The sequence below is a fragment of the Schistosoma mansoni genome, chromosome 2 (assembly GCF_000237925.1).
Source record: "Schistosoma mansoni strain Puerto Rico chromosome 2, complete genome".
NCBI classification, from domain to species: Eukaryota; Metazoa; Platyhelminthes; class Trematoda; order Strigeidida; family Schistosomatidae; genus Schistosoma; species Schistosoma mansoni.
The window spans coordinates 12599803-12626650 of record NC_031496.1 but is presented as its reverse complement, the minus strand read 5'-3'; the positions used below and the strand labels follow the sequence as shown (position 1 = coordinate 12626650).

The window sequence follows — 26848 nt, the reverse complement described above, 5'->3', positions numbered from 1 at the left end:
ATCACTAGTACAATTTTTAATCAATCTTCAGATGATGTTTCCATGCCTTCTGTGACTTCTTCTTCTTCAAGTGTTTCCCATGATGAATCATCATCACCATCGTTTGCTCGATCCATGACTTCATTGGACTCTGCTTGAGAATCTATGAGAGCGTTTTCAGCATTTAGAATAGGATTTATATCATTATTGTTCGCGACTTCATTAACAGTATTGGACTCTGTGATGTTCGCATTCGCCTCTGTGCGTCGACGGCGTCTACGTCGTCTTCTAACACGCTGTTGTTCATTTGAAGATGGGCTCCAATCACTTGAATCACTGGTACTTATATCATCTGAAGATTCATCAAGTATTTGGGCAAGTTCGTCAGAAGCATCGCCATTCAATAAATCATCATCATCATCGTCGTCGTCATCATCATCATCATCTTCATCATCCTCTTCATCTTCACGACCCTCTTCATCATCGTTGTCAGGTTCACGCTCCCCCTGAAAAATAAAGATTCAAATATTCGAAGTAATAATTTCTGAATGGTAGAAAATGTCATTAATCCAAGGAAGTGTTTGGATTGAAGTGCGGTGATATCATGAAACAATAAATTATTTAATAATCTATGATTACTCAGCTTTTTAGTCAAACTTATCCATCATAGTTCGTAATACATCTACGATTGTGCATCATGAAACCATGCTATAAGAATTGTAAAGAGTTTAAATGGTGGGTAGTTCTCCTGAAAAACAAGCATAATGATGAACCAACCTCTCAAAGGGTATGATTACATGATTCTAAATGGTGGAGAGGTAGCTAAGTGGTTCAGTCAATTGGCTTTTATCAACTAGCAAATCTCAGGACAGAATTGGACTCCACAGCCGGGTAAATATACATAAACCTAATCAATAAATTACATTATTCTCAAAACAGGATTACAGCGAGTAACTTAAACACCCAAGTAAGTAGTTTTGGCCAAGAAGTAAGATTCCTGGATAAAGCTTTTAATATTGCAACCTAGCGAAAAGACAGTCGTTTGCATCTGTAAAGTGCCAACTTTAAATACATGAAGAAACATTGCTTGACATGACATCTGGGACAGACTAAGTGCTGGACACGAAATACTTCACATATCCATATCAGTTACATCTGATATTCCTTAAAACAGTAGTCAAGTTTTTAGTTTAACACCCACTTTCGTGAATATCACTTTATTTCAAATGAAAAACGTGTAATTGAACATTAATAATAATAATAATAATAATAATAATCAGGAACTTACGCGTTTACGACCAATCATGTAAATTCTACACTGAGTAATAGGCTCACTACTGTTATTTTCTCCTATTTTCTCAACTAGTGCCAACGACTGTCCTGCAGTATCCAAAGCTAATTGTTCAATTCGATGACGAACATCAACTGAAGCAATTAGGCTGTAGTCTATAGCATCGACTGTACGAAACATATTTTGCATAGCTAAACGATTACTGCCTAATTCAGCATACTCTTCATCGTCTAAACCAAATATTCCTAAAATAGTACACAAAATGAACGTTAAATTATATATATATATATATGGGGTAGAAATCACTGTTTGGAAAAATAGAAACATTTACAGAAACCTACCGGCATATATTACATCATATGAAGCGTTGAATTGTACTTCAAGTCGATCAAGTGGTTGGATAGTATGCAATAATCTCCATGTTCTTAAATCCCACACAGCTGAACCGATAATGATTTCAAGCCCATTTGGATGAAAAACACCTGATACAATATCTTGAAATTTATCAAATTTATGTATAGGTCGAGAAGATGTACCAGGATATTGTAGTGAACTAGAGAAACTAGTTGAAAGTAATCCAGTACATCTTAGATCCCATACAACACCATCGTTTAATACTAAATAATCTGATGGTGAGAATGTTGCTTTATTCAAAATGTAGCCACTTTGTTTCACAGCAGAGAATAAATCTGCAACACGAGTTCTAGTAGTAAGATCAAATACCTGGAAATATTAAGAAGTTATTTTCAAGATTTTGAAATAATTTAACATGATTAGCGTAATTCATAAGAGATGTCAAAACATATAGTACTGCTTTGACAGAACAAACACACTGTATCTCAACACATACTAAATACTACTATAAAATTATACTGATAGAGAATTGACATATCACCTCATGTACTAGGTACTATTTGACACTTTTATTGTACTACTACTGAATCATTCTTTTAAACTCTCTCTAAATGGGCTGTAAAGAGATAAAATGACTGAGACAGTCCTATTACTTAATTATGTTCTACATATTCGCAACGATTTGTTAAGGATTGAAAATGACAACTATTATCATACATTGAAATTTGTTCATGCTTAGAAAACATTGATATATTGTCAATTTTTAACTAAGCAAATCACAGTAATCCACAAGATTCGATAATAATTATAGCTTAGCTAAAAATGATTGGTGTGTAATGGGTTTATAAAAGTTGTTGAATTTCATAGTTTACAACACGAAATGACTTACATTAGGTGACCGTTAAAAAGTACGGAACACTAGATAGATGTTTTATCCTAGTATAGGTTAACTTGCGAATCCTTCCTTAATTTATAGTAGTTATATAACACAGATCGATTCCTAATGTTAACTGCAAAAATGACTATCATATTGGGTTAAAATAAAAAAGAGGTAGACAAATATTTTAAAGAAATGGCTAAATATGGTTATAATGAAATAATAATAAAAGACAATTATTTATTACAATCAAATATAAACACCTTAGCCATTTTTCCATAGGTTGCTACCAGACGATCTTGATGACCTGTATTACTGAATTCTGCGTGACGAGCTTCTGATACACGAAATCTTCAATTTAAAAGAAAACAAAATAAATATCAGAGTTATAAATCCAAGACATAAATTAAGCATTAATAGTTATACCAAATTTTGTGTATAAATGAGATTAGAAAAAGCGCACAATATCGATCATTTTCAATGACTTTAAGAAAGTAGAATAAATTTCTAGCTAATTAGAATGCAATGAACATAAATGAATGATTTATTACACTGTGGTGTATGCTACTGATATCGACAGATATAAGTAGTATGTATTATCAATCGAAAGTGAAATGTCTGGAGGCAGAAAGTTAAGAAGATTGAGAACAAAGAAAATAAAGTCTGAGACGATTGAGTGACATTTGCAAAAGAAACAGTCAAGTTTGATTGATATTTTGCAAATCAAGTATTTACTGTATAGTTTTCAGATTTTACTAAGATGTTCTGTTATTTTGTGTTCGATCGTCCCCACTTGTGTTCTCGTTCACTACAAAATAACTCCCTCTCCACTAAAAAAAATTTAGATTTATATGTTTCGATTAGAAATTAGGAGTGAATAATAATAGTAAATAATAAAATGAATGCTTCATAGACATATTGATGAATACCAGTGCTTGTTTAGCAGTTAATTTCATACATCAAAAATACTATACACAGTTTAATTATATTTTCTTATGAAACACTAATCCATTCATTATTGTCAGTTTAAAAATTGAACAAGTCCATTTCTCCATGTTGATCAATTTTAAATATCTCAGTTGATTAAATATTGATAGATTCTATCTTGATAAGATACAAGTCATCCGTGATCACACCTTGAATTAGTGTGTAATAATTCAATAGATACTATCTTAAATCTGATTGATTCTTTAGTAGAGTATAAGTTCACTAAGAAGCTGAAAGAAATGGAAAAAATTACTGTCTAGTGTTTTTCTTCTAAAGTCACTTGAATGAATGGAAACTATACATCTATAATATACATTATTATTATTATTATTAAAGCATAAGAGAGTAGTCCTATTTTCCCACAGTAAGATTTTGAAATGATGATTATAGTGATAATGATGTGTAACGGGAGGTTGTTTAAAACACCAATGAGAGATTCACAACTAAATCAATCACAGCTTATAGAGTACAATACTACAAAGCTTAAAAATAAAACGACTCAACAACATCTTAACGAAAAGCAATTTAAAATGATAAAAAAATCTGTCGTTAAGCCATTTTTTTCTTTAATACTCAAGATATCAAACTCTGTATTCAGTAAACACGAATCGTCAAAAGTACATTTTTTTATCTGGATGAATCAAAATTTCAATGTTAAAAATTAGTATACATGACTTCAGGAAATTATCACTATTAGGTTGAATGAGCTTAACAGAGATTAGACATTGTCCATTCTACTTATATCAATGAGTCTTGATATAACGATTTATAGATATGTAGTTACCTAATGAATAATAACATTGTTGACACTCATCAATATATAGATTGTTAATAACCCTGAACTCTTAAAAGAATAATGTGTACTAAACAGATTTTTAGAATTCAGTCGTCTGACACCGTCATGCAATGATGTCGTTTTAAAATCAATTGATCTAATCACTACGAAACATAAAATTCGTAAACGTTAGGACTAATAATAGTATATTTGGTATACGGTTAACAGTGGAGCCATGACGAGTATTCCATCCTCTTTAGGACTCAGTATTTGAAAGTACCTGTATACCATTGCTAATTTTCACACTGAGACTCGAACGTAATGTCTTTTGTTTAAGACCTCCAACGCGTTATCCACTGATTTAGTGACTTTAGATAGTTATTAACATGCTAAATGGATATTTAATATAACCAATAATATTAACATTAGCATTCCACCATAAATACAGTAGTATGATTATATTTGACATACACAAAATCATCGGAAACAGTCTCCCAAGGACTGTTTGAATTCGAGCTTGCATTTGTGGATGGTCTAAGTCTAGCAACAACTGTAGCAGGTTCATTCCATTCAGAACAAACTAATAAGCGTTCACCATCACGTGTATGCGCCAAACGTCGAATAGATGAAGATTGTATATGAAATAATTCTATGGGTAAACCATCTTCTTCAACATTAACCCACGCAATAGCTCCTGAATTCGAACCTAAAAACAGACCATCATCTGTTCTCTAAAGAAAGGAAGCAAAAGGAATCGCATTATGTATTTAAATAGTTATTTATTTGAACATTTAAGTACTGGTACAAAGAGGCAACAAATATATATTTACCAAACAAGTCACTTGATTTGTCTGTGGGCTATGATACTGTCCGGGTGTTCAAACTGGAGCAGGCGGTTTTCTTAAGGGGCCACACCCGGGGCTTTCGACCTGATGGTCTGATCCACAAGGCAGTGGAGCAACGTAAGGAGATGCAGTCCCATGATAGCTAATAACCAAATGTACATCAAAAATGTATTTAAATACATTTATTTCAGTCAATAAAACTCAGTGTTACTACCAAACATTGTAAGAGATATCAAAATGAGGAGATATGAAGTGTGTGTAAAGTGATTTGACATATCCACTTTGATGAACGATTTACAAAAAAACAAACACAGGACACCAAGTTATTGTAACTAAAACAGACAAAAGTAGTTAGTTACAAGACTATGATCATGAAGGTTTAATCGTGGAATTAAACTCCCTCATTTTACTGCTACATGGAACAGACAGATAAAACAATAACCGAATAGATTTATTGGTCTATCGTTGAATTTAATCTGCGTAAGCCATTTTGAAAATCACTGTAAACCGAAAGCTACTCTACACACCTGTTTCATCCAAGTTTCAAACTCTTCATTTTGATTATTAGCCACTAATGAGTACAGATTTGTAAACTTCGCTTAGAACCGTATTTTAGTTGTGAGGGCTAGTTATAGTACACGGATGCCCAAACTGAAGTAGGTGGCGGTTTGAAATTACGATTAAGTAGGTGAAAGTTGAACTCATTAACCACTTAGACGTTATTCTACAAAATGTCTAGTAATATGTACACAGAATACATGAAACCCACATCACAAAGAGCAATAATACCACTCCTTATCCACTGATTGAAGATCGGTTAATCCATATCTACCAACTTCACTCGGTTTTCATTACGACCTTTAACACAGTTACATCAGTTTTTAAGGCTGCATACATGATTATTGAAATGATTTACGATGAACAAAACGAAATATGTATTTAATTATTTAATTGCTTTCCTTTATTAAGATCTTATTTTGTAAATCTGTCTTACTATTGACACCAACGTTCCCGTTATAATGAAATGAAATTCATTGAATGTATAGAACTGTAAATTCAAACTAATGATGAAATATATCTGTTTACTCTTAAAAAACAACTAATTGCATATCTTAACTGATAAATCAACATAACAAGTGTAGACTTATGTTTTAATCTCCCAACTTAATGAGAATTATTTACGAAGTACAGGTAAATTTATGCACTTTATATGAGAAGGCTAATAATATCATTCGACAATCTAATTCTGATTAGGTGACATACTGATTGAAAGCTAAGTACTTTAACTCCTAAACAACTGTTCTGTTTGAGTAAAGACAATAGTAATAACGACAAGAAAAGTATTATTATTATATTACTGAAAATACACATTGAAAAAACACTGAACTTACAGAAAAACAACATGCTGTTAACATATCATCATCAGCCTCTCGGATAACTGCAGTTGGTTGAAATCTTCGATGTAAAAAATGTCGAAGTTCTTTTGTTGATGGTTTAAGTCTTAATGAACCGCAAAGATCTTCACGTAAAAGTAAACGTTGACAGCAATTAGTTTGTTTATTAAGTCGAGGTTCTGGACAACGATGTGGATAATACAACGAAAACTTCGGACAAACAGAAACAGGATGAGGACACTGTGAATGTTGATGCAACAGAAATGATTCCACTACTTTAGATAAAGTCATTTCAGAGACAGGTTGAGTAGATATTGGTTTGAGGTAGAGATTTGGTAGGCCAGGTCTTTCAAAACGATCACGACAAGGCTGAAAAGAAATAATAAGAAAAAGAATTTTAAATTAGTATTGGTTAACAAAACAAATGTGATCGAGTACTAACTAAAGTTATAATAAGACAATAAAAGTAAAAATTTCCTAAAGATCGTTATCATTTCAACCTTAGTCAATTAATGAATCAATTCGTTTTCAATTTAAAAGCAAAGAGAAAAAACAATTATTGTTTATATTACTTTGTGAGAAATGTATAAAGACACATCCAGTTGACTATATGTACAACAGTTATACAAATCAAATCAATCAACGTATAACCATATAGGCTTTAAGTTAGTATTATTATTATAAAGCTTCATAAACTTAGAAATGATTATTTTTTTATTGTTCACTGTAGTCACTAGGTCACCAATATATAAGGGATCTTTCATACGGTTTTCATCTTATCAAAATGACAGCAGTACAGCGATAAATGTATAGTATAATGACTCAATATGCGATACACCCTCACCCCCCCAACCTAAAAGTCTGATAAATGAAAAGATCACGGATGAAAGCTAAGTGTTTAAAGCAATAAGTTATAATCTTAAACGAGCTATAATGACAATACAAGAATTAATGTTATCAGTATGATATGCTTAAGCCTGTACAGCTAATTATTTGTCCCAATTTTTCCGACGATTATAAGAAAACGGTAATGGGTGACATGGTGGCTTCTACTTCTAACAATAGCTAGTCACTCGTTATCCGATTTTGTTGCAATTGAGTTCTCTGAATTGGGTGGTTTAATCGTGAAGTTTCAATTGTCTCTCCAGACAACGTCATTGAGTTATGAGAATTTAATCATAGAATAGTAGCCTGTAATGTCGATCTTGAATTCAACTGGTTGTTGTTGATAGTTGTCATTTGGCCGTATGAACGTTTTTTTATTATCTTCTTCCTTGACCTTATTTCTGGCCTTGTAGCTGTTTATGGTATTGTATGCGGTTGACAAAATGGCTTTATTTCAATATGGATATTGATTACTAACTGACTTGAGTAATAAGCTTCTAAAAATTTTTTGTGTTGCCTCGATCTAACAGTTCAAAATCTCGGGACTAAACAATCCTGTTCAGAAAACGTAATTTCAACAAAATTATGTTTCTGAGCTACAAAGATGCACCACTTATTACTCAATAAATAATTCAGCCACATTATCCTGATTGAATAGTTTATATATGCATGATAGATTTAACTCTTTAATGTATTCACTCAAATGATCAGCCATTCTATCTTATGAAGTCTCTTTAGGGCTTAGTTTGACCAAACTAAGTTTTGTTTTGTTATAACACCAATGAAACATTGCAGCTATGGAAAATAAAGAGCACGACTATTGTGACAAAGTATATTAAACTGTGAGATAACACAAAGGACTCATTACAAGATTGAGGCTAGAAATATTAAGCAATAAAATTTGTTTGTAACATACAAACTAGTATGGGACTTAAAGCTTCTGAATAAGATTGCAAGTCATTAGTCTATGTCGTTCATTGGTCTTAAAATAAGGATGAACAGTTACATAATCACATTAATCACATCAATTGATAGTAAATCAATTTAATGTTGTCTAGTCATACAGTGCTGACTGATTCATTCCAAAGTAAAGACGTACGACTGAAAACTCTTTACATTTTTCGAAATTTAAAGATCTAAGAATACTGAAAAACCAAAAGGTTAAATAAATAGCAATATTGAAATCATACAAGAAAATTGCTTACTTTTGGAGTTTGACTAGGAGTTGCATTATGACGAATTTTAGTTAATCTCAGATTTGGAGTTGGAGGAAGTTCACCACAAGTATTAGTAGTATTATTATCGCTATTTGGACCAATATTCTCACAATTAGAAACCATTGAAGTTGATTCATTAGTATCGAAATCTCGTTTCGAAGAGCTATTATACGAATCAACGCTTGTGTTTAAATAGTCAGAAACGTGCACAACTCCAGATGACGGTTGATATGGAGGTGTTTCACCAGGTGGTCGGCTAAAATCATCATAAAGCGGCAATTGACTAGGTGCAGCAGGGACAATTTTTAAACGAGCCTCCTGTTGAAGTGCTGTAGCAGATTCATGCAAGCCTGTAAATTACATATCAATATAAACAAACATGAAGTGACAACGAAAAGCTCGGTTGAATAAAGTTCCAATCCAACAGAAGACTTTCCCATATATCAGATTAAAAGGCAAAAAGTAAAAACATACAGTTGTCAATTTCCCTTTCTTGAACGTTCTCGTCACAAGCTAAGTTTGACTGGCAAACCACTGAAAACCAGGTTGCATTAGATAGTTAAACACAACACATTTGTTGTAATACCTAAAATTTCCAGGTTTCATTATTTTTTTTATAGTAAAGCTACTAGGTATATACTATTACTAAACAATCCAATACTTAGACCAAACACCTGTTGTTCAATGCTCCCATTTTCAAAATAGAAAAAGCATCCACATGCAACCAGTCAACTGATTTCTTGTAGATTACTACTGAAAATGTAATACAAGATAAAAACAGTTTTGATGAATACAATGCATTTCTCTTTATCGATAAACTTCAGTGCGTGACATAAACGATCTTAATCGTTTATCATCTAATGATTTTTATAGTATCTTTAATTTTGAGTTAAACTTATTTCTCATCTATTACTACACATGAATAATGACATTTTTCCATTGGAACAATTTTTGAAACAAATAATCGAAAAAAATATTCTAGTGCTAATTAATTGAATGACTAGAATAGGAATGATTCTATCACTCCTTTAAGGTTTGTATAATCGAGGACTTTAAACCGCAAACTTTATGTGACATGACAATTTTATCCTGTTACCTACGGGGGATAAAAAAGAAAAAGAGAAAATTTTCAAGCTCTCAGCATAAGGTTTAAAAACCTATCTAAACGAAGCTAAGAAAAATGAGTTCAAATAGATTGGAAAAAATTAAGTAAGTAACTAAAACTAATTTATGATTTTAGTTAAAACTGATCGATTAGAGGAGGCGGTGGCTTAAATATTAAAGTACTTGATTACAAGTTTAAACCTTTATTCAACCTACATCGGTCTGGGCCTTATTTGCAAACTTATTTATCAGGTACTTAAGTATGAGTGACTCCAAGTGTCAGGACCAACGATATTACCCGATTATCCAAACTGAAGTAGGTGGTGTGAGTGTAGAACCTTGGACTTAATGGCTAAAAATTCAACCCTTTGACCACTAATCGACTGCTTGTTTGGGCAGTCACATATAGTATCACTAGAGTTTATAAAGTCTGATTCAATGTCAAGAACACAAACGTCCATATCCTGTAAAATCATATTTTTTTATCCACTGATTAAACTACACATCGTGACACGCTATTGTGGATCGATTTGTATTTTATAACAGGTGGAACTGGAAAAAATACATGAGACATTTTGTTGCGATATATCAGCCAGGCCATCAACCATGCACAAGTCTATAAAACAAACTATAATCTTGGTCAGTAAAACTATTTTAGTTCTCCGCTCAATTACAAAGCATAGTGTACATTTGTGAACTGATAGCTGGAATTCGACCATCCAACTTATCTGGCAGCTGCTTCTCTATTGGGCCAAATACACTTGAAATATTCAAATTCCGATCATTGGATTACAGGTCCAAATCGTGATTCAGTTTATTCAGTGTAAGCAGTTAAGTAATTTCGTTAGTTAAAGCACAAAATATATTGCTGAAAACTGATAATACAAATATTTACTTGGTTAATATGATATATATACATCTGATTGGAAACCAAATAGAAATTTATGCTATTTAAACGATTGGAAATATCTTTGTCCAACATGAGAGATAATGTGAACTGAAGCCTCTTTAGATACTTACAATATTGAACTATAAATGTTTGGAGACAGAATAAAGAATGCATTTTCTGATGAACAAATAACATCAATAAACAAGGGTTTTTTTAATTTCTATCAAATACTAATAGTACCGAGAATAATTTAAACTTGATTGAATAAACTAACTAAAGAACATGGATTAAAAATACTATTTAGTAATAGTAATAATAGTGTGGTGTGGTCTACTTATATCCATATAAGTAGTATATGGTAATGGTCAGACACAATGTATTTTGGCAGAAGATCGATAAAGAAAGAACAGAAATGAAGCGCAATCGGTACGAAAATGCATGAACAATGAAATCAGAGAAGACGGACTGATATTTGCAGAAGGAATAGTTAAGATTGAGACAATTGATGGTTATTTTGCAAATTAACTGTTGACCGTATGGTTAACAGAATTTAGTGAGATAGTCTGTAATTTGTGGCTAAATACATTCGATTGTCCCCAACTAATGTTTTGTTCACTACAATAGTAATAATAGTAATAATCAAATGAGAATATATCTGTATATTTTTGGAAGAAAAACTCAAAAACAAGTTGCTTCAAGTATTATAATGCTACTTCGTAAGGCTAATTATTGGTACAGTATCAATTAATTATCATGAGATTTTTACAAATTGATGAGAATCTGGTATATCTCATATTTTAATCGTTTAAAAACTTAATTAAATACAAGCTAAATGTAACAAAAAGAAAAGTATAAACAATAAAACGTGTATAATCTTATATTGCTAATTACCTTTGCTTTGTAAATGTCGGTAAATTAATTCTAATAATTCTTCTTGATCCCATTGTATTCGGGTTTTTGCGACTATTTCTGCTCGACGAACACGTTCCAATGACATATCACCCGATAAAACACCATCAGATAAAGTTCCAACAACTAAACGTATAAGCATTGTAGCATAACGACAAAATTCTGCATGTTCAGTTAATCGATCTGGTAGGACAGGCTCTTTCATAAGTACTATGTAAATATATGTAGTAAATAGATATAAATTGAACGAAAACAATAGAATGAAATCTTTATTACTAACAAGTAAATAATACACCTCACAACATTATGCGAAAACCAAGGAGTTGATGTAAAGCTAAATTTAGAGTACATATTATTTTTAAAAAATTACTAAACCTATGCCCCATTAATAAATTATTAGTATACTAATGAGATGATTAAGTCAAAAGAAAATGTAATAAACTGACTGACCAAAGGAAATAATATGCATTTGAAGTTCACTGACATACAATAAAACTGTTCAACATTATCATTTTCAAACTAAATATGACATGGACTAAATCCATAAAGATAAGAATTCAATTAATAACACTATCTTGAAACCCTGACTTCAGTGGTATGAAGGAGTCTTTCAAACGGGCACAGATTGATACTCACATCGCAACACCGACATTGTAAAACGATGTTATGAAATGGAGGATAACTATGTTGATTTACAACTCCTTGAACAAACTCTTGGATATTGCATAACTCAATGGTTCGAAATGTTATCAAACACCGTATATGGCAATTTGTTTTTTACGATATATGCCTTGGTGATCTTACGTACTAAACACTTTTTATTTTATAAATAAACAAAATGTTCTACATTCAGTGTTAAGCAAAAATGAAACGTTGATAATATTTTCGATAAGTCAATTTTATTGGTCATAAGACTGAAGTGGATGAAGTGATTCAACAGTTTCAACATAATATAAGTCAAAACTGATTATTGTATTTATTTATAATATGATTACTTTAAAAAATGGCTTCCAAGTAAATATTTATTTCACCATAACAAATATTCATTACTAGTTGAGATAACAAAAACAACTCACATTGTAAAAGAGCTTTAGTAAACAGTGGAAGTTTGGCCAACATACTACGAACTTCTTCAGATCGTGCAAGTCCTACTAACCCTCTACAAGCTAAAGTTCGTACACTATCAGCTTCAGATATTGGTTGTTTAGTTTCTAAATGATAAAGTAATACCATTATACCATGCTGCCGTCGGACAATATTCCACAATTTTGCTTGACGATAAAGAAGTTGAGTTGATTTTTGACGTCCGAATGGAGATGGCATGTAAGATTCAGAAAATTGAACTAAATGTGTTCCTGTTTGTTGATATGGAGTCGATGGTTGATTAAGTCGAGAACACACGTTTGATGAGATGGAAGATGGGGAAGATAGTGCTACGGTTTCATCATAACGACGTTTTCGGTTAACTGAACCGCGTGCACCATTTGTACGCTGCGGAGTCTATAAATTAGGGGGACGGAAATAAAAGTGAAATTTATGTCTTATAAAGAAAATCCATTTCTACAAAAAACTTGTCAATTAACAAGCGGATCATGTAAAATAATCGGTTTAGATCAACTTTGTATATCGGGATGTGGGAGTAAAAGAATATCAAAACCGATAACCTAGTTGAACAACTGAAATTGTGCCGAAATCATTACTACCTTGATATAACTACACACAGAAAGCAAAAGAGAAAATGGAATGTCCACAGGAATTGTAGTGCGAGACAAAAATAGGTGAAATTCAACATACAAGTACACAGCTCTTCTTACATTAAAAAGACAGAAAGCCTCAATTAAATAAACTATAGCACAAAAAAAATGGACAAGCTATTCTAAAGAAAAATTCATATTCATCAACAAAATACAGAATAATTCCATCGAAAAAGGAATCTGTCTGTGAAGTTACGAACCGTTGGTCTAGACTATGTAAGTAGATCCAGACTACCTAGTTGCGACTTCCGCGATAACCACGTTCAAAAGTTGTAAAATTTGGGTGTCAGCTTGAAATTTATTACAATTATGGATCCATTTTTTGCAGATCTTGAATCCATGTATTCCCACATAAATACTTTTTATTCCGTTATTTCGAACTATAATCTCAACCCTTAGTCTATTCCATTGTCATTCCCACCAAATTATTACGATTCCTTTGCTACTCATCATGTTTATTCAGGCTAATGCATACCTGGACCAGGTTCTATGTTAATTATTACTTAGTAGATAGTATTGTGGTGTGTGCTACTGATATCATCAATGGAAAGTGAAATGCCTGGAGGCAGAAGTTTAAGAAGATCGGAGAAAAAAGAACGAGAACGGAGAATGATTGGTGTGTAAACGAAAGAACAATGCAGTCTGAGAAGATTGACTGATATTTCGCAAATGAAGTATTCGCTGTATATTTCTCAGATTTTACTAAGATGTTCTGTAATTTCGTGTTCAAATGCATTCGATTGTCACCACTTGTGTTTTCGCTCAATATATATATATATATATACATATATATATATATATATATATATATATATATATATATCGCATCCCAGTCAGATGGAATTACGTCTAGTTCCCAGATTCTACCTAAGACCTCAGTCAATCTCGTTGCTAGTACTGGACCACCATTCTTAAAAATCTCAGGAGTGAACCTGTTAAAGCCCGCTGCTCTCCCTCGTTTCAGATTTCTTATAGCTTTTTCAACCTCGTAGAGAGTTGGAGGACTTACCTCAATTTGCCATTCAGGACGACTGGGGATCGTGAGTAACTGAAGTGTGGCTGAGGCCAGTTGAACTGATCCCTAAAGTGTTCTGCCCATCGATCCAATCTTCTGGATTGAGAATGAATGATATGTCCATCTTTATCTGAAATAGTTTCGCTGATAGTTGGGTTCCTGATACCGGTTTCTTTAACAAGTCTGAATAGTTGTATGCTGTTACCTATTGCCGATGCCTTTTCCATCTCTCTTGCTTTCGCTACCCACTACTGTTCACGATTATTGCGTAGGTTTCTTATTAGCCTGCGCTTAAGCTGACTCCGCTCTTCGTTATGTTCAGAACCAGGTGGGATGAGTTTTCGAGCATCTATCAATGCGGTAGGTATACTTTATGATTCACGTGTAATTCAATAATTGTATTGCATACATTTGTCAACTTCTAACCTAAATTATTATCTTTGAATTTTAAATAATTTATCCCATGATAAATCTAACTTGACTACGGCAGGAATGCAATACACGCATCAGACATCACGAAATCTAGGTTTGGGTCTTTTTAATGGTTGGCTCGAACCACCACACATTACACTCAGTGTCGAATCATTTAGACTAATGGGCATATCATAAATAGGTCAATGGAATTTATTCAGCACTAAGGAATGGACAAACAGAAAATTGGTTATTACTCAATAATCAGGCAATGAGAACATCTCAATTCTACAAGAGGTCAGTTTTGGTCCGAAAGGCTTAAGGGTAGCATTTCTGTGAATGTGACACTCATTAACAAGGACTCGAATTACACAGGGGATGACAGTATCCTCACGATTCCAGAGTCTCTCTGCTGATGAGCGACAATTGGTACGAAACGTAGGTCTAGGGGCTTTGTCTCAACTGATCACAATTAAATGTATAAATTTCACATCAAAATTACAGGTTAGTTAATCTGATCTTGTGAAACATTGAATGGGAAGAATAGACAGCTGTTAATCTAGATCCGATAACTTTGTCTCATTTTAAGTCGTCACCATCACTGTCAAAAAAATAAATGAATCTGTCAGCCATACGTTATCTTGGGTAATCAAAGTGTTTATACATATGGGAGCTATCATGACTTAATAAACGTACTTGATAAAACTAGTAAAACACTTCTGACTTTCGTTTGTTAAGCATGAAAAAACAAGTGTTAGGGACTAATAACTAAAAAGACTAATCATTTACCTTAAATGAATTACTACTCGGTGTAGTATTCGTTGAATTTCGAGGAGGCGGTGGTGATGAGGGTGCATGATTTCCCATATTTGAATTCGGTGCAGAAGTGAAATTCGATAATAAACCGGTTACTGAAATAGGTTGATCTGGATGTTCATGCTCTACAACTGGACGATAGACTAATGTGCATATAAATGCTAAGACGGCTTTATGAACCGATACATCCCAGTTGTCGTCTTCACGTGAAATACTAAATAGCATGCTGTAATATACAAAAAAATTTAAGGCATGATAGACTTCTAATCTACAAAATTCACCCATAGAGTCATTCATAATTCTGAAAAAGGTATATTGTATTTAAAGATTAGGGTAGAACATATTGATACTAATGACAGTTATGAATATTAGGATACATTAAAAACAAACATGACAATCGTTGGAAAGTATCACGAGAATAACGCCTAACGCTGGTTACCATAAGAATAAGTTGGACAAAGGCTGGAGATGACCAAATTAGAATTTACCAATAGTTGACGGTTAAGTTACTGACTGTTGAGATACAAAGTACTTGAAAAGATTCGTAAGATTAATGTGACTTATAGTTAGATATTTTAGGTGACGTGATTCAAAATCGGTTGTAGTACCACATACGCATCCCAAAAATCAACACTTTAGAAAAGCCTATAAGTAGTTGTGTTCATAAAATATAAAAGAAGAGGAATTTACCACTCGTCATGCTTCGGAACATAGAGACACTTTTATTGTATCTCTTTACCTGAAATTGGTGTGTGAGTGTCGACCGACAGACTTTGCGGTAACGAATGTCATTGAAAGAATACTCTAAACTCACTCATGAATTGGGTTATGATTAAGTTAGTGTTGTTCACCAACTTCACTTAACATAACTTTGTCTCTGATTCGTACTTAGATGTAACACTGGTATCATAGTAGATTGAAAAAGGGCTATGGGTGGCTAAATGCATACACGGTAACAACCCATGAATAAATTCGGTGTTGGTCTGTTTCAAGTGAAGAGATTTAAGTTTTTCAGTCCAAGAGACAATATAATCGGTAGTCGTAGGGTTTAATTGACGTCTTTGAATCAGTTTCAGTGACGGAGTTGCATTCACCTCTAATCTCTTACCAGAAGACTCATTTACTGACTAAGAGTACGCAAATGATATCATTTTATTTGGTAAAGACTGACAAAATACACAGTCTTCTGACCACCTTAAGCAACAATGCAATGGAGCGGTTAAAAATCGTTTGCACTGACGCAGGTGCATCCATTCTTTGTCTTCCTCCCAATTCTAGGCTTCTAAATTCCCCATGATCTTCTGTTCGTTTTTATTTCACCTAGTTATATTTTCTTTTCGAGTTTTATCTTTGATCCCCAACCTTTCCTATTATCACTGATACTGTTACTGAATCTACTATTCTGGGATTTGGCTAGACAACTCCATCTCTTTGTGCTAATGGGTTTAGCAGCTTGAACCGATGCACATACATACAGGTTCTACGTTACAACTGACTGGCTAAGCTTCCTCAAAGTCTTAGGTATCATCTTACTCTGTACCTTCTTTCATAGGATTTTATGTACTTGTGTTTCCTTGTGGTTAATTATCATTTGTTTTACCATCTTAATCACAGATTCAACCCCCACTCCAAATACTTTAGTTTGAGAAGTCAAATAGTATTACTAGACCTTATACAGACAGTGTAGCTTAAATTAGACTACATAAACTTGTCCTTAGTACATTAGTTACATCATCACCGACTTATATATAACCCTAGTGTCTAGGGTTTGCGAAGATAAACAAATAAAAATCTGAAACTATCGTCCGAACAAAAACAACGTGCGAACTGTATACAAAAGGCATCTATAAAAACCTATCGCCAAAACACTTACTGAAGACCATTGATACGTTCGTCCAATGTGGAAGAACCTTCTGCTCCATTTTCTTCACCATCACTTGTTCGTTCTTGAGATCTTGATGTAGATTCACTAGCGAAATTCGAGACGGTGGTTGGTGTGACGTTTGGTCTTTGTGGATTTTCTGTTGATAAAACTGGATTCGATGTTGCTCCATTACTTTGATTTCCAGATCTCCTTAACCCAGGTCGTCGCCTATCTTCTCGACTGCTTTCTCGTCCGCCTCCGCCGATTCCTTCATTACCCACTTGTTCAACTATCTGGAGCAATTGATTAATTAATCCCCTACGATGTGTAGGATTATTTCCTCGTGGAGAAGGTAAGTGAACAGTTACGTCAGTCGAACCAAACTCTGAAGACGGACTATCGCCTCCAGCTGCTAACGATGAGAGTAGTGGAGTTGGACCGAGAAACGTTGCTGAGCTTAAACTGGTAGGGAACGAATACACATCAGCAGAAACAATCTCGTCAGCTAAATCATATGTTATAGACATTAGGTTGAATATATCAACAGCCAAACGGGTGCATTCACTGCGACATGGCCAGTTGTTATGAGCATATACATTCCGTGCAATAATACGATATAATACATCAATGGCACCACAATCTCTAAGCTGTTGAGTAGGTTGCCAAACAGTATCTGGACGAATACGAGAAATTATTAAGGACATGAGCCGAGAGAATTGTTCAGCTGTATATGTTATCGGCTAGACAAATAAAATATAAAATAACCAAGAATTTAAGTTCAATGATCCATCACACTTGATAAACAAACGCTACAATGTAACTCATTAACTAGGTAATGGTTAGTGAACCCGGATTAGGGCTTTATGTTTTTGAAAGCTAGTGATACTATCCGGTATTTTTAAGGAAAGGAGAGATGAAGTTCGAACATGTAGTACAATAGATTAAGATTTACAGTTTTAACTGTTTAGTTACTGCAAAATCGAAGCAAGTAAAACAACAGAATCTATGAAACATAATGCATTTATGTTATTCAGCTTCTATTGGTATTCCCGCTTTATTCAAAAAATCTGAATAATGGTTTTACCATAAATTATGTTGGTACGGTACATACATCAAGGGGAGGTGGAAAACCCTGTTCCAAACCAATGGTGCACATGAGTTAAATGTTACCAAGGGGAAAATGGTGTATGAACCTATTCTTGACCACCTGCTATCATGGGACTGCATCTGCTTAATGTACTATACCAGACATTTGAACTTATAAGAAAGGAAAGTCGGAACAATACACAGTACTCAACCACCAGGTCTATGATAGTCGTCCGAAGCGTCTGGGAAATTTTAGTATTTCTTGTTGTTGCTCAGGAATACAGTTGGAGCTATACGAAAATTTTTATATTATGTCTCAAATTTACCTACTTCTTATGTAATGCCAACTTACTATCTAAAGGTTTCGATTACATTGCCTTTCTTTCGTCTCACATCGAGCATAAAAGTAATAGCTCATGGTTAGACATACCCAAAATCTTTCCAGTCAACACAAGCTTTTAACTTCGTTAACTTGTTGTCATTACTTATTTGAAAACCTAGGACTAGTCCCCATATAACATTGCAAGGACAGACTCGTTAAATACTTAAAGTGCGTACAAACTCTCTGGCTTTTGCCTCATACAATTATACCTAAATGTACGAAAAAGAGAGTACTATTATATTGCACACCAAAGCCATTATAGTGGATGGACATCTTGGCAAACACTGACTAAGCCTACAATATAAGTACACAGATTTCTGAGATTTTTTTACAAGAGATGATTATCTATAGTGGGGTCATTTCAACAAATTAACATTGATATCGGACATTATAGCTACTTTTAAACAAGAATAGAATAAGAGTTTGAAAAGATGTACTTAAAATCAAACAGATCACAAACAGCTTAACTTATAAACAACTTACACGACATCCGACAGCAGCTACTGCTCTTGGAGATTCATCAAATAAGCTAGCTAAACTAGGATCTATCGTATCAATCCATAATAAAAGACTGATTTCTAAGAAACGACGAATAGCACATAAACTTGCGCGGACAACATGCCACGAAGTCGTATCTTTCAAAGTAGTCGGATTATCCTCCGTCAAACGTAATGGTAAGACACATATCTAGAAATTCAAATAGTCAAAGACAGCATCGATATAATGAGTATTTCCAATTAATAAATAACATTCACATGTAAACTGTTATATATATATATATATATATATATATATATCACAGTTTGTTAGATGTGAAACACAGTTGAATTGATTGGCAAGTAGAAGCAACATAAAATTGTGTTCGCATTTCCAGGTACAACACTTCGTAACAGCAGAGTGGCAAACCAATAACGAACTCATGGAAATAATGTAGAATTAAAATGATAAGATTCTCTGGTTAAGTTTGAGTAAACAAAAAATATTTTTGCACTACTCTGATTAAATTTGAGTCAGACCACTGATTATCAAACTAACAAATTATGCTATCTGTTATGAATTAGCCTTTTATGATTTCTAATGAAAATATATCTGGTGATCGTCCAGTTAATGGACACAATAGTGAGTGATCATAATATGCAATGACGCAATGTGACAGAGTAATAGCTCCCCACAAGATCGAATTTTGAAGTAACCCGCCCCTGAATGATTTGAGACCAAATACAAGATAACCAACCAGAATAATACGTTTTTTGCGCAATAAAAGAACATGTTTCTACACGAAATACTAACACAAACACGATTAGATGTTATAAGACATTAGATGAAATGGGTTGTGTAGGTCACTCACTCCCCAATCAATTAAAACTTTATTGTCAAGTTTGATTCTTTGTCAATAACATAATTATCGTCAAGAAAAGTACTTAAGATCAGTCCCCTGGACTTTAATATTACATGATTAAACGTTAAAGATTGAATAGCAATAGGTATAGTCAGCTTCATACCTTATATTAGTCGGTATTAATATCCGAGTGATAAATACTTGAATAATAAGAGTCATTCCTTATCGTTATGCAAATAACAAAACTAGAAAGAAATAGTAATAGCGAACACCTCTAATGTTATCTCGTCACGTGACAATTTCGAATAAAATCCTATCAGTAACACCGTATACTCGTTCGACGATACTATTGAAGCCAATCACATTGTCATAAAATCACAGTCGGTAAGGTCCTGTGCAATATTCGAATTTTAAAAAAACGGCTGGCAGCAAGGAACTGGTACGTCTGCGTATGTTCCAGTAACCTAAGGATGGAGGCGCATAATGCTATATGCTTTTACCACTGCCTTTACAATACACAAAGAACACAGCCAAATTACATCATGACGAAAGCCGTCTTCCTGACTTCTTGACTGTTTAGTCAATTCATTGTTGAAATCATATTTAATGCTTCCATCTTCGAAACAACTACAGACATGCTTTATAAATGCTTTTAAAATCCATTTACAAACAAATATAGGTGAGTGAGAACCAATGAGAGCTTAGGGTTTAAGTAGTTACTTCAAATAGAGTGGTAATTTTTCACTAGTCCCATTTAATGATAACTTATGACAAAACGATGTCAGAAACTACTAAGTTATATAATATATTTCTACATGATTACGGTTAAATTTGGATAAACAGGAGTGATTTCTGTAGCTAGACTGTAGGGATGATCATCGTTGAACTAATCTGCTACTAGTCATTCACTATCTATCCAATGCAAACAATTGTACTATCTGATAATAAAAGTAATAATTAACTCTTGAAAGAATAGTTGAATTAATCTGTTAGATGTTGATTACTAAACACATCATTAGCTATGAACGATCTAAGATTCAATAACTGCATATAAAATTTTGTCTAGAATGGATGGAATGTAACCAGCAGTGGAATCTAGGACGCACGTTCTGCCCTGTTTAGGGCTTGTCATTTGGATATACATGCATCACAACTTGTGTTCGAGTAAAGGCAATCCATACAGGATGCACATATAACATACACGACTGGTCAAAATTCAGTCAAAATATCAACAACAGGATAATCCAAACCACTATGAATCGAAATTGCATATACAATTCTTGTTTTAAGCAAATAAATAATTTTAAATAGTTTCCATATGTTTTACATATTAACTTACAGCATTATATAAATATACTAAACCATTCTGTTGTTCAAATCGTCGAAATGTTATACCATAGCATAAAACTAAGTGTAAAAAGAATAATGAATAACAACGAGCTGAAGGATGTGAACATTCAACTAGCCAAAGAGAATATTTAATTAAATCGTCGAGTAGACTACTGGATAATTGACAAACCTGAGAGAAAAAGATAAGAATAAACAAAACAAATAACGAATAGAAAAGTTATAATAATTGTTATCAGCCAACTAAATTATAGGAACATTAACTTCTGAATTAGATGATTTGATACTCAATTCTCTGAATAGACGGGTGTACGATAGGTCTGATTGACAGGCACTAGTGGAAATGGGGTTTACAGTTATGGTTCTGAGCACATAGCTGGTTGAAAACATGAAATTAACAATCCCAACTACAAATAAAAATAATATATTTGTAATATTCCGATGAATAGAAAAATTAGATTTTCTGATGTTTCGTGACTCAGTGTACTATTTAAACTTGGGTTAATTTTAATTTGGTTATTTGTTCTCTGAAGAAGCGGCTTACACTGAGCCATGAAACTTCAGAAGATGTAATTTTCCTACTCATTGGGATATTATAAATATAATATTTTTATTTATAACAACCAAGTCAAACCTTGGTAATGATACCTACAAACCCAATTACATCTCTTGTTTATCTCATTGGAATGTAATGATGAAGTAATTTTTTAAAAAGATTTGGAGACCAATATTGTATGTCTCTTAAAGATACATCTCGGTATAACCATATCAATAGTATTGAATATTGATAGACGCTTCCAATTCCCTCATTGAGCCATTACAGTCACTGTTCAGAACTAAAAGATGTAATGTATTTAATATCTTGTAAGTATTGTTTGATATACATGAAAGACAATGATACAAAACCTAGACTCCGGCAATCATTACAATCATCCTTATGTTCCTCATTTCCATGTTGACTCAATAATAAGTTTGAAAGTCATACTTTCGTTCAGAAGTTAAGAGAGAATATAAATACAAGACTATGAAACAAATAGAAAATCATTTGACAGTACAATTTTTTTCGTACTATATGACCACAAGTGGGTATGGTAGCAAAACATAACAGAATGTACATCATTTAATAAGTCCAAGAAAGTAATTGATAAACGTGTTACTAATTAAACAACTATATGATTCATAGAAAAAAGGCCTTTTATTCACTTGTTAAGTTATTTCCACTTCTCCAACGGCTAAACAGAGAATGAGTTAATATTTTCTTTTAATATTAATACAATAAGTATGTTGATAAAATTTCCAACCGAAATATTGTACATAAATGCATTAAACTTAGTGGTTAGAAGATCTACAATTCAAAATTTTTATTTAAAAAATGCACGTAACGCTATGTGGATGAATGTAAGACTTACACGTTCCATAGCATCTTCAAAGTAGGCTGTATAATAAAGAACTACACTAACAGCTGTAGCGGCTACTGATGGCCTTGGCACTTTAAGCACAGATTGTAAACCATCTTGTTCAACAAATTCTAAATAAACACACCGATGACAAAGAAGATTAGCTAATAAACGTAACGCTTCAAATGTAAGACGAATATCACGAGAGGCAACTTCTGGCATAAGATAAGTGTAGATCAAGTCCAAAATACCCCCGTTATACATGAATGGCATAAGCTAAAAAGAAAAAGATTTCATACAGAAACAACAATTATTACAGTGCATTCAAACTAAATGGACAATGAAAATTGGTGCGGTTTCATAACTATTTCAATAGAAGCTCTTTATCATCTTGTAGCGCAATCAAATTAAACTATTAAGCGTTAACACTTTAATAAAAATGTCTTCATACAGTTTTTAGTTGGATTCATATCTTGAAGGCGAATTGACAATATTTTGTGATTTTCTTTAGATAAGTTACACAGATAAAATAGCTTTCATATTATCTTGACAAATTTTTTATCAAAGAACAAACCGTCCTTGAAAGTGCTATTTTACACCGAGCACTTGAAAGCACGTCCAATTAGTTTACGCAGATGAAAATAACAAACTACTCATTATTTTAACCTGCAGTGGTTTCACTAATAACATATATCCACACCATTCCATCACTTGTCATTTGTAAAGAATATAACTCCGACTAATATCTAGGTCTAGTTTCATTAAGATTACACCTTCACCTATCCAGTCAGTCATCAACAACTGAAGATCTGGAGTAGTGTGAATTAAGCCAAGTTGCGATATTTTAAACCAGTAAGGTGAGAGAAAGTAAAAAACGCAACAATATCAAACGTAGTATAAAACTAAAATTTAGAAAGTTATTTTTAAAAAACGAGTGAAACCAAAACAAAACTCTTGAGATAATAATAAAAATCAAGATTTAGATAGAGAATAAATCCATCAAAGTCAATGAGACAGATTTTCAGTATGATTATATAAGGGTGAAATTTAAGCAAACCTAAGAAAATATAGTTATCAAGACTAAGCAAATGTATGACTACATTAATACAGATTGATCTGTTTCACTTTATAGGATCATCGTTAGTTCAAACCATGGCGTTATTTTCATAATCAGATAATTTTTAGGCCTTTATAATCAACGCAGGACCTAGTTGAAACGTGCATCAAACACACTGCCACACCATAAGGTAGTCCGCTATAATCAACGTAAGACCTGTCTGTCATATATGTCCAGAGGTTTAACTTGCGTTATTGCATTACCACAAAGAGATGGAATTTCCATGGTAGAAATAGGGATAGTATCATTAGTAGTAGAAAACAATAAACATAGACAAAATGATTCGATAAGGATGATTTTGCGAAATAAAAGGTGAGATAATTTTAATCTCAAGATATAAGAGAAAACGAAGAGCGAATGCATCCTTGTCACTACGAACGACTGTGAGCCATATCACGGTAGATCAATTTATTGTTTTATGCAGGGTCACATAGTGTCTTTGTAAAATATGAAAGTCATACATTAAATAAATCATTCGCACATCTTCCCTCAGTTGTCATTTACATACTCCATCATTCTTCTAATTCTGTTGTTCTGATTGCTATCGGTCTCTCTGATCGTTTTATTTCAATCTGCCGCTGGTAAGCATTCCACTTCCTATTCCTACTATATACAACTTATACCTTCCCACATAAGAAGCTCACATCATAGACGAACTATCTGCTTGTAGTTCTGATTCCGAGATTGTCTTAATCTGAGGCTTGTGTCAGTTCTAATTATAGTTGATTGCTTTCCAAATTAAATGTAGGTAGGTTGTATGAGCCTGCTGGGTCGTCGACTCACCTTTTCTTTTCTTCTTATCATTTCCAGACCCCGCAATGGCGTTACAGTGCACGCTCTCGAGTAAACGAAGAACCTTCTGGCTAGACACCAACCGATACAACTGAATGACTTAACCAAACAAGCGTGGTAACCCTATGTAAATTTTTGGTCGTTATATCAAATATGATATTCTATTCCAAGCCCAAATGTGTTTTTTAAAGGTCATTGAATATAATGCTGATTATCACAAAAGGACGACTTAGTAAAGAAAACTATGCGATTTCGAAATAAGATCTAATGGACTAATAAGTCGTAATATGCCAAGTTCATAATATCAGATTAGGTTTTTGTTTATAGTGGGGAAACTAAGTGAATTTACACAGGCCTAGATTCAAATGACACGAAGAACAACCTCATGATCAACTAAGAAACTCACTAGTTGCTATTGTAACTAAAATAAAATTAACAAGATGAATAGCAAAGGAGTAGGATAATAATAGTAGAAACAATCAAACATTAGATATATGGTTCAAATGAAAGGAATGAAATTGATGAATATAAAGTATGAAACAGCTCCAAAACTAAGAGTCTGGGATAAAACGGATCATACATGCATCTAAACTACTGCGATCAATTTTAAGCCATCAATTAAGGTTTCTAACCATTGATCCCGGTCGTCACGTAGATGGCAAATCTCCATTTCGATAGAGCAATGAGGTGATGGAGTTGCGCTATCGAAATTTGTGTAAGAGACTAATTGCTTTAAATCTTCATTCATTTATCTTAGCTTTGATGTCTAACCAAACCTACACAACTTTAATGGATAAATCATTTTCTGAATAATTCGTTGAATAATTAAAAAACAAGTAGATGAAGTACATATTTAAAAAACGTAATGGGATAATTAAGTAGAAACCAAGTTATTACACCCTACTGAATTTAGCACTTATTCATGTGTAGTGCAACATGCTAATCAAATTATCCGCAAACCGATATTCTTTCCTGTATACGACCAAATTAACAATAACATTTAGAAAATCTTTGTGGTTGACTAGTATGGGATTATTCTGATGTCTGATGTCTTAAAAAATATACGAAAGTATGTCGTCTCACCAATTATATATATATATATAAATTCGAAAAAGGAAACATACATCCTGATATTCAGCCAGTGGGATCAAATAGGCAATTGAAAGTCGAATCTTCATTTCCGTCTTGAGTGGATTTAAAATGAAACTTCCTAATAAATTTGTCATACCACCTTCGTAAGTTGACTGGGTATCTAAACAGTCAAAAGCAATTGAAAAAAGGATATAATAAAGTGTTGCTACTCACTTGAAGATAATTCATTTTTTAATTGACCCGTGTAAGTGAGTAGGCGATTTAACACAATCGGAATCTATTATTTAATAGGTGAGAATATTATAATTAGTCAGAAACAATCAGAATACAAACCAATTGTATATTCTTTTGTCGTGTAATGTAGAGTAATTCTGTATTATCAAGAACAGAACCCAGGAGAAACAAAGCATAACAATTAGTTGGCTCAGTTTCACTCAATGCCAACTTGTAGAGTGTATTAATTATTACATCCTACAAAAAATACTTAGTTATAATTGGGCTCTAATCATACCTCTTCATCCAGTGAAAATGACAAAGTCACACCCAATCTCATTGCACAGAGTAGTCGTGATGCCGCAATTACTAGTTCGTTTGATGGATCATTAGAACCCAACAAATAAACATAAGTTAAACGTTCCAGAAAGGCATCGTGAGATGACAGAAGGCGTAATATCTGACCTAAATCACAACTAGAGTCCGTCCGCAGCGGATGACGATCATCAAAAGGATCTGGGTCAGTACTAAAAAATAAATTGATCTGTTCTTCCAGTAATTCTGAAAAGCTGATTAAATAAGAATAAACATATGGAACTTTATAATTGCTTACTTATTTAACAAAGGAACTGGGTCAAATGTTGGTGAATTTCGTTCAGATTTCCATCGAGAAATAAGTTCTTCACATCTTTGAATGGCAGTTCTTCCTTCACTCAT

The 26848-nt window shown here is 33.2% G+C and overlaps 1 protein-coding gene across 1 annotated transcript; it reads right to left on the bottom strand.

Annotated features, from left to right (window-relative positions):
- Positions 1–20: 20 nt before the first annotated feature.
- On the bottom strand, positions 21–26848 carry Smp_130180 (hypothetical protein; the record flags this gene model as incomplete). The annotated part of the gene is made up of 19 exons (XM_018795725.1): positions 21–485; positions 1268–1515; positions 1612–1993; positions 2765–2852; positions 4735–4994; positions 6500–6871; positions 8593–8954; positions 11489–11716; positions 12583–13006; positions 15476–15728; positions 17376–18090; positions 19323–19521; positions 21513–21692; positions 22930–23193; positions 25951–26078; positions 26132–26195; positions 26252–26389; positions 26430–26700; positions 26745–26848. The coding sequence occupies 19 exons, from the start codon at positions 26846–26848 to the stop codon at positions 21–23; spliced, it is 5145 nt and encodes a 1714-aa protein (XP_018650008.1).